Source organism: Mirounga angustirostris, unplaced genomic scaffold, assembly GCF_029215605.1.
Source record: "Mirounga angustirostris isolate CCGP_5_RB_7025 unplaced genomic scaffold, mMirAng1.0.hap1 SCAF_8, whole genome shotgun sequence".
Lineage (NCBI taxonomy): Eukaryota > Metazoa > Chordata > Mammalia > Carnivora > Phocidae > Mirounga > Mirounga angustirostris.
Window position 1 is genome coordinate 109,886,919 of NW_026991716.1, and position 14,612 is coordinate 109,901,530.

Here is a 14,612-nt window from a genome sequence, read left to right on the forward strand (position 1 = left end):
CTGTGGCTAGGACTTCTAGTACTATGTTGAATAGCAGTGGTGATAGTGAACATCCCTGCCGTGTTCCTGACCTTAGGGGGAAAGCTTTCAGTTTTTCCCCATTGAGAATGATATTCGCTGTGGGTTTTTCATAGATGGCTTTTATGATATTGAGGTATGTGCCCTCTATCCCTATACTCTGAAGAGTTTTAATCAAGAAAGGATGCTATACTTTGTCAAATGCTTTTTCTGAGTCTATTGAGAGGACCATATAGTTCTTGCTCTTTCTTTTATTAATGTATTGTATCACATTGATTGATTTGCCGATGTTGAACCAAACTTGCAGCCCAGGAATAAATCCCACTTGGTCGTGGTGAATAATCCTTTTAATGTACTGTTGGATCCTACTGGCTAGTATTTTGGTGAGAATTTTTGCATCCATGTTCATCAGGGATATTGGTCTGTAATTCTCCTTTTTGATGGGGTCTTTGTCTGATTTTGGGATCAAGGCAATGCTGGCCTCATAAAATAAGTTTGGAAACTTTCCTTCCATTTCTATTTTTTGGAACAGTTTCAGAAGAATAGGTATTAATTCTTCTTTAAATGTTTGGTAGAGGGGTGCCTGGGTAGCTCAGTGGTTAAGCGTCTGCCTTCGGCTCAGGTCATGATCCCAGGGTGCTGGGATCGAGCCCCGCATTGGGCTCCCTGCTCGGCGGGAAGCCTGCTTCTCCCTCTCCCACTCCCTCTTCTTGTGTTCCTTCTCTTGCTGTGTCTCTCTCTGTCGAAGAAATAAATAAAATCTTTAAAAAAAAATAAATGTTTGGTAGAATTCCCCTTGGAAGCCATCTGGCCCCGGGCTCTTGTTTGTTGGGAGATTTTTGATTACTGCTTCAATTTCCTTAGTGGTTATAGGTCTGTTCAGGTTTTCTATTTCTTCCTGGTTCAGTTTTGGTAGTTTATACATCTCTAGGAATGCATCCATTTCTTCCAGATTATTTAATTTGCTGGCATATAGTTGCTCATAATATGTTCTTATAATTGTTTGTATTCCTTTGGTGTTGGTTGTGATCTCTCCCCTTTCATTCATGATTTTATTTATTTGGGTTGTTTCTCTTTTCTTTTTGATAAGTGTGGCCAGGGGTTTATCAATCTTATTAATTCTTTCAAAGAACCAGCTTTCTATTTCATTGATTTCTGCTCTGATCTTTATTATTTCTCTTCTCCTGCTGGGTTTAGACTTTATTTGCTGTTCTTTCTCCAGCTCCCTTAGATGTAGGGTTAGGTTGTGTATTTGAGACCTTTCTTGTTTCTTGAGAAAGGCTTATATTGCTATATACTTTCCTCTTAGGACTGCCTTTGCTGCATCCCAAAGATTTTGAACAGTTGTGTTTGCGTTTTCATTGGTTTCCATGAATTTTTTAAATTCTTCTTTAATTTCCTGGTTGACCCATTCATTCTTTAGTAGGATGCTCTTTAGCCTCCATGTATTTGAGTTCTTTCCGACTTCCTCTTGTGATTGAGTTCTAGTTTCAAAGCATTGTGGCCTGAAAATATGCAGGGAATGATCTCAATCTTTTGGTACCAGTTGAGACATGATTTGTGACCTAGGATGTGATCTATTCTGGAGAATGTTCCATGGGCACTAGAGAAGAATGTGTATTCTGTTGCTTTGGGATGGAATGTTCTGAATACATCTGTGAAGTCCATTTGGTCCAGTGTGTCATTTAAAGTCTTTATTTCCTTGTTGATCTTTTGCTTAGATGATCTGTCCATTTCAGTGAGGGGAGTGTTAAAGTCCCCTACTAGTATTATATTGTCGATGTGTTTCTTTGATTTTGTTATCAGTAAAGTGGCAGGATATAAAATCAATGCACAGAAATCAGTGGCATTCCTATACACCAACAACAAGACAGAAGAAAGAGAAATTAAGGAGTTGATCCCATTTACAATTGCACCCAAAACCATAAGATACCTAGGAATAAATCTAACCAAAGAGGCAAAGAATCTGTACTCAGAAAACTATAAATTACTCATGAAAGAAAATGAGGAAGACACAAAGAAATGGAAAAATGTTCCATGCTCATGGATTGGAAGAACAAATATTGTGAAGATGTCAATGCTACCTAGAGCAGTCTACACATTTAATGCTATCCCTATCAAAATACCATCCACTTTTTTCAAAGAAATGGAACAAATAATCCTAAAATTTGTGTGGAACCATAAAAGACCCTGAATAGCCAGAGGAATGTTGAAAAAGAAAAGCAAAGCTGGTGGCATCACAATTCCAGACTTCCAGCTCTATTACAAAGCTGTCATCATCAAGACAGTATGGTACTGGCGCAAAAACAGACACATAGATCAATGGAACAGAATAGAGGGCCCAGAAATAGACCCTCAACTCTATGGTCAACTCATCTTCGACAAAGCAGGAAAGAATGTCCAATGGAAAAAAGACAGTCTCTTCAACAAATGGTGTTGGGAAAATTGGACAGCCACATGCAGAAGAATGAAACTGGACCATTTCCTTACACCACACACAAAAATAGACTCAAAATGGTTGAAAGACCTAAATGTGAGACAGGAGTCCGCCAAAATCCTAGAGAAGAACACAGGCAGCAACCTCTTCGACCTCAGCCGCAGCAACTTCTTGCTAGACATGTCTCCAAAGGCAAGGGAAACAAAAGCAAAAATGAACTATTGGGACTTCATCAAGATAAAAAGCTTTTGCATAGCAAAGGAAACAGTCAACAAAACCAAAAGACAACCGACAGAATGGGAGAAGATATTTGCAAATGACTTATCAGATAAAGGGCTAGTATCCAAAATCTATAAAGAACTTACCAAACTCAACACCCAAAGAACAAATAATCCAATCAGGAAATGGGCAGAAGACATGAACAGACGTTTTTCCAAAGAAGACATCCAAATGGCCAATAGACACATGAAAAAGTGCTCAACATCACTTGGCATCAGGGAAATCCAAATCAAAACCTCAGTGAGATACCACCTCACACCAGTCAGAATGGCTAAAATTAACAAGTCAGGAAACGACATATGTTGGCAAGGATGCGGAGAAAGGGGAACCCTCCTATACTGTTGGTGGGAATGCAAGCTGGTGCAGCCAGTCTGGAAAACAGTATGGAGGTTCCTCAAAAAGTTGAAAATAGAGTTACCGTATGACCCAGCAATTGCACTACTGGGTATTTACCGCAAAGATACAAATGTAGTGATCCGAACGGGTACGTGCACCCCAATGTTTATAGCAGCAATGTCCACAATAGCCAAACTATGGGAAGAGCCAAGATGTCCATCAACAGATGAATGGATAAAGAAGATGTGGTATATATATATATATATATATATATATATATATATATATATATACACAATGGAATATTATGCAGCCATCAAAAAACCCAAAATCTTGCCATTTGCAACGATGTGGATGGAACTAGAGAGTATTATGCTAAGCAAAACAAGTCAATCAGAGAAAGATATGTATCATATGATCTCACTGATATGAGGAATTCTTAATCTCAGGAAACAAACTGAGGGTTGCTGGAGTGGTGGGGGATGGGAGGGATGGGGTGCCTGGGTGATAGACATTGGGGAGGGTATGTGCTATGGCAAGTGCTGTGAACTGTGTAAGACTGATGAATCACAGACCTGTACCTCTGAAACAAATAATACATTATATGTTGAAAAAAAAAAAAAAGAGAAGATAGTAGGAAGGGAAAAATGAAGGGGGGGAAATCAGAGGGGGAGACGAACCATGAGAGACGATGGACTCTGAGAAACAAACTGAGGGTTCTAGAGGAAAGGGGGGTGGGGGGATGGGTTAGCCTGGTGATGGGTATTAAAGAGGGCACGTACTGCATGGAGCACTGGGTGTTATGCACAAATAATGAATCATGGAACACTACATCAAAAACTAATGATGTAATGTATGGTGATTAACATATCATAATAAAATAAAATTTAAAAAAATACCTTTACCCTCAAGTCTGAAGAATTTCCTGTGTGGTCATTAAAACATTACATATTCATTTTCACATGATTTTTTGCCTGCTTCCAGACAAGTATTTCTTGGGGAGCTCAAAAGTTTAGAAATAGTAACCTGCTCATGGTAGCACTTTAGTACGTATACTATAGTACAATTGAAGGAAATCGTGCTGTGTTTTGAATGCCTGGCATCGTGACTTCAAAAGCAATAACAATATAATAGTTATAGCAATAATAGTGGTTACTCACGGAGAGACAGCTCTCTGCAAAGCTCTGCGTTAAGTACTTGGAATATATCTTCATCCTTGTTCACCCTCATAGCAAATGTATCTGTCGATATTATTATTATTATTTTTAAGATTTTATTTATTTGCGAGAGAGAGAATGAGAGACAGAGAGCATGAGAGGGAGGAGGGTCAGAGGGAGAAGCAGACTCTCTCCTGAGCAGGGAGCCCGAGGCGGGACTCGATCCCGGGACTCCAGGATCATGACCTGAGCCGAAGGCAGTCGCTTAACCGACTGAGCCACCCAGGCGCCCTGTATCTGTCGATATTATTAACCCAGTCTTACTGATAAAACCCTGAGATGTACCGTATCTTGCCAAAGTTCATAGAGAGATGCCCATGTGGACAAGTAGGGCTTGGAACTGGTTTCTCTAACTGGAGGCCGGGGAATTTTGTCACAGAGATCTTGTTTTCCATTCTACTGCCACCACTTATCAGTGTGAACTTTGGAGTGTGTTTCCTCTGTAAAGGGATAATCATATTTACTTCATGAGGTTGTTGTCAGAGTATGAAGGGATACTTTTAGTGCCAGGCACCCAAACAATGGTAGCTTATTTCTGCCTCTATCCTTACCAGGACAAGAAGGGAATCTTGGGGTGGGGAAAGGGATTGCCCCAAAGCACCTATGCAGAAGAATCTGGTAACCTCACCCTGCCCCGACACTCTCGTCCACTCCAAACCTCTTCATTTCCATGGGTCCTTTGTAAATAAAATTAAGACTGTTCTCTAAATCCTATCAGAACTTGAGATAATATGTGGCTAAGTTATGGGAGAAATGATGTTGGGCTATCCTCTATAGTATCACTTAATAGGATCTACTCCAATGCCCTCTTCATGGAAATCCTAGTAATTATTTACCACAGGTGCTTCATCTGCTTCTTGTCATGGTGAAGCTCACCTGAAATTAGGCAGAACCAAAAACTAGGAAAAGACTTTGACAATTTCACCCCATGTCTATCACTTATTCTAGTGTTTACCAACTCTTTTTGTTGAATAATTTTTATATGTATTAGCTTCAATTTCCATGCCATATATACAGAAGATGAAAGCATTAGGAAGGCAATAAATACTCAGCAGAAGTGCTTTTGAGTCTTTTCACTAAAATTGTTCAAGAAAACTTTAAGAAAAGTTTCTACTGTTATGTACATAAAAAGACTGATGCTGGTGTACTCAGCCCTTCAGGGATATTCAGATATCTTGAAGTGCCTGACATTCTCAGGCAGATGTCAGGATGGCCGAAAACCTTATGGCAAAAATGCAATTTGTGGTATAATCTAGATTGCTCTGAAACCATTTAAATATTTATGCCTTCCAATATGAAATTGCCCCAAATCATTGCTCTGTGTATTGGAGAGAATTTGGAAGAATTGTGCATATCTGGTGCCATACTAATCTTATCTCAATGTAGAACTAATATGTAAGGACATGAATAAAATAATACTTCATGTAAAGTAAATGTAGCAACACCAGTTAGGTGTAGAGAAACAAAAAAGAAAATCCTGAAAAGGATTTGAAAGGGTCTACATGCATAATAATCCTAAGGCCAGAGACTAAAACATTTTGGAAAGGGTGAAAGAAGAACACTGAGTGCATAAATGTCACAGCAGGTGTTTCTAGATGTAGAGAATTTTAGAGCCAGAGAGGACCTCTGAAATCATCTAGCCAACCCTCTCGTTTTACAGCTGAGGAAAGAGGCCCTGATGCTACGTCATCTGCTCAAGGTCACAGAGCCACTTACTAGCAATGCGGGGAATAGAATCCCGGTCTTCTCATTCTTGGTGGAGTGCCTTGAAGTTTAAAATTCCAAGGAGTTTAAGGGAAGGGAAAAGAACCCAGGGAAAAGGATTTGGGGCATGAGGGGTTGATTTCTGGCCTTGTCAACTTCTAAATTCAGTCTTCTTCTAAGTCCATATGAGGGAAATGATACGCCATCTTCTGAGTATAACGTAGGAATCAAATAGCAGAGTATTTATCTTGATGACTGACTATCTAAAGAGGCCTGTGGCCTGAGATAATCTACATCTTGGGTCTAAATGCAAAGAGAAAAGGATTTTTAATTTAGTGGTTGAAGAAAATCTGGGGATAAATGTTCCAACTTTGCCTTTAGCAGGCGGTACACATTTAATTTATAGTTTTCATCTGGATGATGATCTCGAAGCCTTACAAAGCAGTCATTTATTTAATCTCTTTATGCTATGACAACTGACTGTGTATGAGGCTGGGTGGCTTCTGACTTCTGGTTTGTATAATTTTTTTTCTGTCCCTTTTCTTCTACTCTTCAAACATATTTACTAGTAGAAAGGGTATTGTATTTCTATTTTCCTTGGCAAGGAAATGGAAACAATTGGAAAAGCGATGACTTTGAAAAACTGAACTCATTCTTACACATACTAAAGCTTAGAGGCTATTATAGGGGACATATTTAAAATATACCTTCTTTCTAGAATAATGTCTTTTGCAATTTTCAAAATACTTTATGATACATGATCTCGGTTGCTTAGTAGAACTCTTCTTGACTCTTAAATTATCTTCCATTCTTTAGGGAGAGGTCTTGGGCTCTCCAATTAATGTTCCATTTAACAAATATTTGTGAGCACCCACTCTGTTCCAGGTATACTGATGGATTCTAAGGCCCAGAAGAAGAATAAGACAAATCCTTATTCACAACAAGCTTGGTCAACGCTGACGATTCCTGAAATGTAACCTGTGGCATGACTGCCCACATCCTGAGTAGTCCACTACCCAAAAATAAACTTACAAACAAATGTAAAGAGCCTCTCCTCCTAGTCCCCACAGCATCCCATCAAGGGGACCATAATTTAGTGTTAACTCCCAGCCTTGTTGTATCCTGCAATCACTCAGAGAATTATAAACAACAACAACAACAACAACAAACAAACAAACATGAAAGCTGGAACCTTTCCCCCAGACTTTGGAATCAGGTGATGAGGCCAGGGTTTCTTAATTTTTACAAAGTTCCACAGCTAGTTCTGGCAAATTGGGTCCTGTGTTGTTTTAGTCCAAGAATGACAGGGTTTGGATTCTGTCTTAGCAAAAGCAATATAATTTTGATACTGACAAGAATCTGTTTTGGGTTATAAGATTATGAGAGTCACACACAGACTATTAGACCGTCACATATTTAGATTGTTGTGTTTCAGCGAATGTGCTCTTTTCCCAGTGCTGGATGTTTTCCCCCTAGAATCATGGGATGCTGGCTCTCTCTTCTATTCTGAGGGCTGGTGGCATGTCAGCAGAGCTTTTTGCCAAGCAGATCTGTCATGGGGCTTACGTACAGGCATTTCCAGATGACAGAAATATTCAAAAGAAACAGTCTTTAACTGTTCTTTTTAAGTACTGGCCTGTGTTCTGAAGAAATAAAACAATAAAACATTTTAGGAGTATGGGTTATTTAAAATTAGAGATAGATTTTGCTTACTGTTCTCAAATTAGTTTTTGGCATCTCATTATATTATTTCCAGATTCTTGACTTGGGAGTTTTGGATAATGATGACAAGAAAATCGAAATAGTAACGGGACCCATTGCTCTAGAGCTACCTCTTATTCCAGAAAAGGACCTCAGGAATGCCGGTCCACCACAAGAGGGCCACCCTGAGTCATTTCTCCCTGGGAGGAAGTTCTAGCAGGGAAACAGGGCTGAGAGAGAGAGAGAAAGAAAGAGACAGAGAGAGAGACCCTTTAGCCGGTATAATTTGAAGACACAGCAGTAAGTCCCCACTCCTTTCCCAACCCGCCTTCCTTGGGAGTTGCCAGCCCACCTGTATCTTCAACCAGAAGTGTTAGATTTATCATCATTAGGTATTTCCAGTTTGTAATTGTCTAATAACATTTCATTGACAGAGGAAGCAGTTACTGGCTAGTCCCACCTTGGCACATAATAGAAGAGCTAGCACGCAGAAAGGACTGGGAAGAACAAATAAATATAGGTAAGCTTTGACTGGAGCTTGGGAAAAGAATCCGTTTCATGGGACATGGAGTGGGGAGAGGGAGGGGAGGAGATCAGAATGGGAGACCGTCTGGGTGGCTGCTAACCATATGGGTTGGTGCCCGGGTGAAAAGAAAGGCGGCATCATGACGTGGGAAGACTATGGTAAAGAATCCAAAGATGCAGGTACAGACAGCGAGGCCCAAAGCCACAGTTCCAGGCAGCTCTGTGAACACTGTGATCAGAGCACTCTGCAGAGCCAGCCAGACCCATGGCCCACACCAAGGTCTCTTGGGAAGTCCACATGAGACGAGAACACAGTACCCCAATGGCTGTCCTCGGCCCTCACACCATATTCTTTTGTTGATGCTGTTCCATTGAAATATTTTGGACAGGAAGAGTCCCGCGACTTCATTCTTTCTTATCTATTTTGAGTTTACCTTGCTTTTCTGAATCCATCTACTTTCTACAAATATCAGGACTTCGAACAAAGAGCTCGTGATGTACAAGGCTGGGGAATCCTAACTTTCCGTCATCTACTTCCTTTGGCTACTTCACAGCGGGTATTTTCACTATCTGGAGTCTGAGCAGTTAGATTAAGGCTAAGACCTCCCCATGCAGTGGCTTTGGTCCCTCAGCAGGTATGCATTTTTTTTCCTTCCAGGTAAAGGAGCTCAGATTCCTAACAGTCACCTAAAATCCAGAATAAACTAATTCTGCTGACTTGTTATGTTACATTCCACCTCTGAAGTTCTAAGTGACTGATTTAGGCTGACACATAGCTTGTTCTATTTAAAAAGTCGAGCTCTGTTTTATCTGTCCAGGAATTCATGATACAGAGGAAATGACATGGATTGTGCAAAAGCTGCACATATTCATGAAAAAGAAGAAAGGAAATTATAAACTAGATGCTAAACTGAGTTTTCTGACTTTAAGAAATAACAGACTCTATAAGGTATTTAAAAAAAAAAAAACCTCTTAAATTCTCTTCCATTACTAAGCCATTTGAGCCTTTGAGGCCAGTGGACAAACTGATGAGCTTCTCTCTGCCCCTCACACCCTCTTAATTTTCAAAGGCATAGGTTAAGAAGGTACTTTCAACATGAATTTAAAGAGCTGAAGTGCTTTCACAGTACATTATGTTGGACTACCTCAGAAAGGGACAAATGTTATTTGCTAGGCTTTGATAATCATGCAGCGAGTCTTGTTTGTTAACATAGATACATAAGCAGCTCAACTCAAACACTCAGCAGAGACTACAGAAAATCAACATAGGACAGCTTTTCTCACTTTCTGATATCATCAGAAATCAACATAGGACAGCTTTTCTCACTTTCTGATATCATCCTCCGCCACTTTCACTTCAATCCTTACCTTCGGTTAGAGCATCTGACCCAAAGCATGACAAGCAGATGAAAGTGGGCTGGAGCTCTACAGGAATACAGCTACGAGCAGTGCATGAATATTTGGAGTTAGGGCTTCGCTACCAAACTGACATATCAAACTTCACTGGCAGCTGATTAAATAACCATGTCGCAACTCTTACCACACGGATTGAAATGAAGGTTGCAGAATGCAGGCCAATACACATTCCAGGCTCAGCACTGAATTTTCCTTTGTTTTATGAGTTTGAGTCAGTTATGCTCAAAAATAGCCAACTAAATTTTTTTTCTTAAATCCAGGCCAAATTACCAAAGACACTCCCTACACCCAAGAATGTGCATGCAAGGGAATTTTCTACAATAAGGTTTGGTTTTTTTTTTAATTTCTCTTCAGTGTCATGTTTAGTTTTCAATTAGCAATAATCACACCTCGGATAAACCTCATTGGCTACAATATTGCCACTGCGCAAAGCTTCAGTGTCATGTTTAAATAGCACAGCTTCAAAAGTACAAATAGGAGAAAATTCCTTGTCTCAATAATTGGGGGACTTTGTTCTCTGAATGGACAAAGAAACCTGGGTGTTTCTCTTTTAGAAATAGCTTTGTACAACAAAGATAAAGCAAGTAACAGGATCAAAGGGGAGGGGAAGAAGATACAGGGGACGCTCTTTCCGAGGTCTTGAGTACCATCTTTGTTAACTTCTGTTCCCACATCTATAGTCTGTGATGTAAGGGAGAGATGTACCACAGACTGTGGGTACCCATAGAACAGCCTGACGTTCCAGGGAGAAGGCAGCAAGGGGCAAGGTTGCTTTGTGTTTCCTGGCAGTTTGCTCAGACCACCTCCCAAATACTGGCCCCCAGCAGTCCCATGAGATAGAGGCAGGTCTGAACTCCCTGATTCTGGATGCATGTCTCACTGTACACAGCAGTGTGGAAGAGGTGTGTGCTTACATGTGGGTACAAACCGGAAAGTGGGCTCTGCAGTGGGTAGAGCAGAGTTGGAAAGAGTCTCCCTGGAATTCAACTATATGGTGAAGTTGCCTCATTAACTTCAGAGAAGCTGTCAGAGTGACCCCAATTCCCCAGAATCTGGGAGCAGTAGACAAGTCAGTCCTGTTTCCCCTCCTCAATTTCTTCCTGGGTTTCCATATATGGAGTGCCTGGATGAAGTTCAAGATTCTTATGAATTCTTCTCTAAAACCAATGCCTTAGAAGTTCATAGGTAAGATTAATAACCCTGTCGGCAGGATGACTTTAATTCCTAACAAGAGATCTAAGGAGGGGACCGGTGTTTTGATCAGCCCAGACCTTCCTTGGTTAGCCTCTCCTTTCTTATTCAGGCCACAGGATACTGTTGAGGTATAAACAGCACCCCTGTACTTATTTATTTATTTATTTATTTATTTATTTATTTATGGTATCATTCCATGCAAGAATGTCGTGGGATTTTATCATTTTCTTAGGGAAATCCAACATGCTATCAGGTGCCCAATAAAAATAAATTGCAACCACGAGCCTTTTTGTTTGTTTTTACACTCCAGTAAGAGTATCTGTTAGAGTTAGCTGTTTACATGTCCGTCTGGGTCAATCAACCAACTGAACGTGCTAAAAAGAGTAAACACTGAAATTCATTTTGTCTGCACCTAACAGCCACCACGTTACAATGTTTGTTAAATACACAGGGATCCATGCTCTGTATTTCTGCTGCATTCTCACACCTCTTGTATATGCCTTCTCATCTTGGTTTGGACAGCAGAGTCAGCCGGCACCCATCATTCCCAGAGGATTTGTGGCACACCACATGGAAAGCGTTGTGGCATCAATAACTGTATACACATCCACAAAGTGTGGATTGCCAGGGTGTGTGTGTGTGTGTGTGTGTGTGTGGTCATCTTGAGGCTCCAGCTGAGGGTGTGCATGTGCCTACACCTGCAGCTGTGTGCATGACCCTGCACCCACGCACTTTTCATCTTGGTCCTCCTTTCTGTCATGTATCATTCCTATTTGTCGTCTCTGCTTTTATTGGTTTCGAGAACCAGTATTAATGAAAGGAGAGTCTTCTAACACTGCACCACTGTGGAATTAGAACTGCTTTGTCATTAGAGGCAAAGGCCGAATAACAAAGATGGAAATGCTCTAGGGAGGCTGTGGACATCCACTGAATGGTGGAAACTTTAAGGTCTACTGAAACCTAGGTGCCTCAGTTTTCTATACCGCTGGCCTCATGTAGCTTGCTGCAGCCTTGGGACAGGCTGCGTATACATACTTTAGACAAACTCAAACATCTAAAGAAATGGTTCTTGGGAATTTAAGAAAATACAAATGCCTGGATTCAAAAATTCACTTGGTGAGGTAGGGGCTCAATTCTAGAAACATCTCAGGAATTCCAGTGTGCAGCTAGGATTGAAAACCACTGATCTAGATATTGAGTTTTTGATTCTTTCATGATAAAGAAAGTTAACAACTCTGAAGCCTGTTTCTTAGAGCCACACAGGGTGGTGAATATCCATGATACTTCGGAAGTGAACAGGTGCACTGCATCCCATGCCTCACCAGAGGGACAATATTAACCATTTTGGTGGGACAATTATTTGAGATTTTGACTCCTTTCCTCTTACTGCCATTAGGGCTTCCCAGTCATTTGGCCACCTACAACACCTCCATAAACCACCAAATGTTCCACAGGTAGTTGAGAAACATTGCTTAGGTGGGTGTACGTAGCTTCAATGGCAATAAACGTTTCAGATAAACTTTGGCCATCAAACATTGCCTTTCAGTTCTGTTACCAAAATGGTCCCCTAAGATGGCGGTCTGGAGGCTTAATCAAGGATCTAACAGATAGACTTTGATTTTTAAAGTGGTTGCTCTCCCTGAGATAATTTTTTTAAAAAAAGTAAAAAGGGGAATAATTGATTAAATACAGCACTTAGATGATTTCATTTCTTTTTGTCATAAAGTGCTACCTAGCCTTTTGAATCTCTAAGACGAAAAGCCAAGTAGATAGTGACAGATTCCAACTGTTGGCTAACAACTCCTCACTCCTGGTCTCTCCTCCCTCTAAAACAAAACAAAACAAAAGCCAACCCCCCCCCCCCAAAAATGTAAATAACAACATGGAGACTAAGAACAGTTATTTTAAACTGAATTCTCAACAATTGTGAAGGGTTATCTTTTCTTTTTTAAAAAATTACTACTCAAAGGGAAATGGAGGTACTGGGGGATGAGGGTTCAAGAGATTGTCTCCAGAACCAACTTTCGTAGTAGAGCAAAGATTTTCCACATACTGTTCTTGATGCTGAGGTGCAAGATACCTCACTTTACCACAGATTTTCATATCCACCAGCCAACCTGCAAAGCATTTCTGAGTGCATGACTTCCATGAGTGTTGGTATTTCTGAATCTTGATGGCAGTGGTGCATTCCAGTTTTACACTGGGTAAATTGTCAACAAGATGGATAGAACAGGACATTTTGGGTACATGGAACCTATCCACGCCACTTTAGGGATGAGGAGAAAAGGAGATGCTCAGGTTCACCAAAGTGAGTTTATATCTAGAGAGCAACTCTAGATATAAATAGATTCCAACAGTGGAATGATGCCACTGGCCTTGGACTGTGACTTAATGAAATTCTAGAGAATGACTATTTTTTCCCTACTCTGGAAGCAGTTCTGTGTGATAATCTATTAGAGAGGACAGAACTCCAGGCAACAAATTTTATCAGCAACAAATGTCCAAGTATATTAGGTAAATGCAGAAATGGCTGTTTTGCTTAGAGCTGGTCAAATGCAGTAGGAGAGATATAATCACTTTCTCAATGAACTAAGGCCTAATCCACTCTTTGCTCCCAAACACATCTTTTTACACAGAATACCAACAGCAAGCATCACAACGAATTGCTTACTCTCCATGATGGTCACATTTAATTCATTCACCATAATTTTTGCTAACATTTACTGGATATCAAAACTATCTTGTTAGTCTGATGCAACCTAGCAAAGATCCTTTATAAGTCCATCTATCTATATTTTGAAATGTGATCATCTTGTGAATGTCCAGCTTTTCAGTTATCATAATAGTCAACTACTGAGAAATAATTGAAAGATTTAGTCAATTTTTACAGTCATAATTATTTATCAAGAAGAGTGCAGATTAAGATGTAAAAGAAAGAAGCAAAAATTAAAAAGATTTATATAAAAAGTCACAATTACTTGCTTACCTGAAATATTTTAATGCTTGGGCTTCTTATTGAATTTGGTAGTGGTAAGATGGGTCTTTTTAAAAAATAAGCAGTCTTCAGTGTTTTTATAGCATTGATTATTACAGAAATTATACTTCTTTTACTTCTTATCTTGGAGGGTGAACAAAATAAACAAACTGAAAATACTACAATGAATGGTAAATGATGAAAGATTTACAGTACAAAAAATAGTGTAAAAAGGAAGACAAGTTTAAATATTGTTGTGTAAGAAAGTGATGAAAATAATACAAGAATGAGAATAAGTAAAATGATAGGCTGGAACATCTGGGGAGGTAAATGCAGAGACAAAGAGAAGAGTTAATTAATAATAATTTTTAAAACTTAAATTTATATTAACTAATCTAAGCATCCAATCAATTTAAGATGAAGAAGAACCCTCCCTCAAGCCTGTATTTACAAAATCTGAAACCTATTATTATACACAGTGCTTTCTCTCACTCTGATTCCTATTTTTTTCCCTGATGGTATAATTGAAAACCCACATGCTTCAAGTATTCAAAAATCTGCTACAAGGAAACTAAAAACCAACCATTTGACATAATTAGAGAAACAATAAGCTTTAACATTTCAAAATTCAATGTTTTATCATACAACTTTTTTTTTTTATAGCAAAGCAGAGCAACATGCAATGTAAATAAGCAATAGGGTTGCAATCTTCTAGTTGTGACTAACAGGCAGTTAATTTAATGTCATGCTTCTGCGTATACACTGATTTTTAAGTTTAAATCTCTTGCGTGTCTTAAAAGCCATGCATGCT

At 39.6% G+C, this 14,612-nt stretch overlaps 1 protein-coding gene and 1 pseudogene across 1 annotated transcript in view; both read right to left on the reverse strand.

Moving 5' to 3' along the window:
- Positions 1 to 9,912: 9,912 nt before the first annotated feature.
- Positions 9,913 to 10,067, reverse strand: LOC123838123 (U4 spliceosomal RNA; annotated as a pseudogene).
- A 3,450-nt stretch (positions 10,068 to 13,517) lies between these two features.
- The window catches only part of MTCL3 (MTCL family member 3), a 43,773-nt gene continuing 42,678 nt past the window's right edge, over positions 13,518 to 14,612 (reverse strand). Inside the window, exon 6 of the mRNA XM_064598087.1 lies at positions 13,518 to 14,119. Within this exon, the coding sequence (XP_064454157.1) occupies positions 14,009 to 14,119 (111 nt within the window). The 3' untranslated portion in view covers positions 13,518 to 14,008. The remainder of the gene's footprint in view (positions 14,120 to 14,612) is intronic.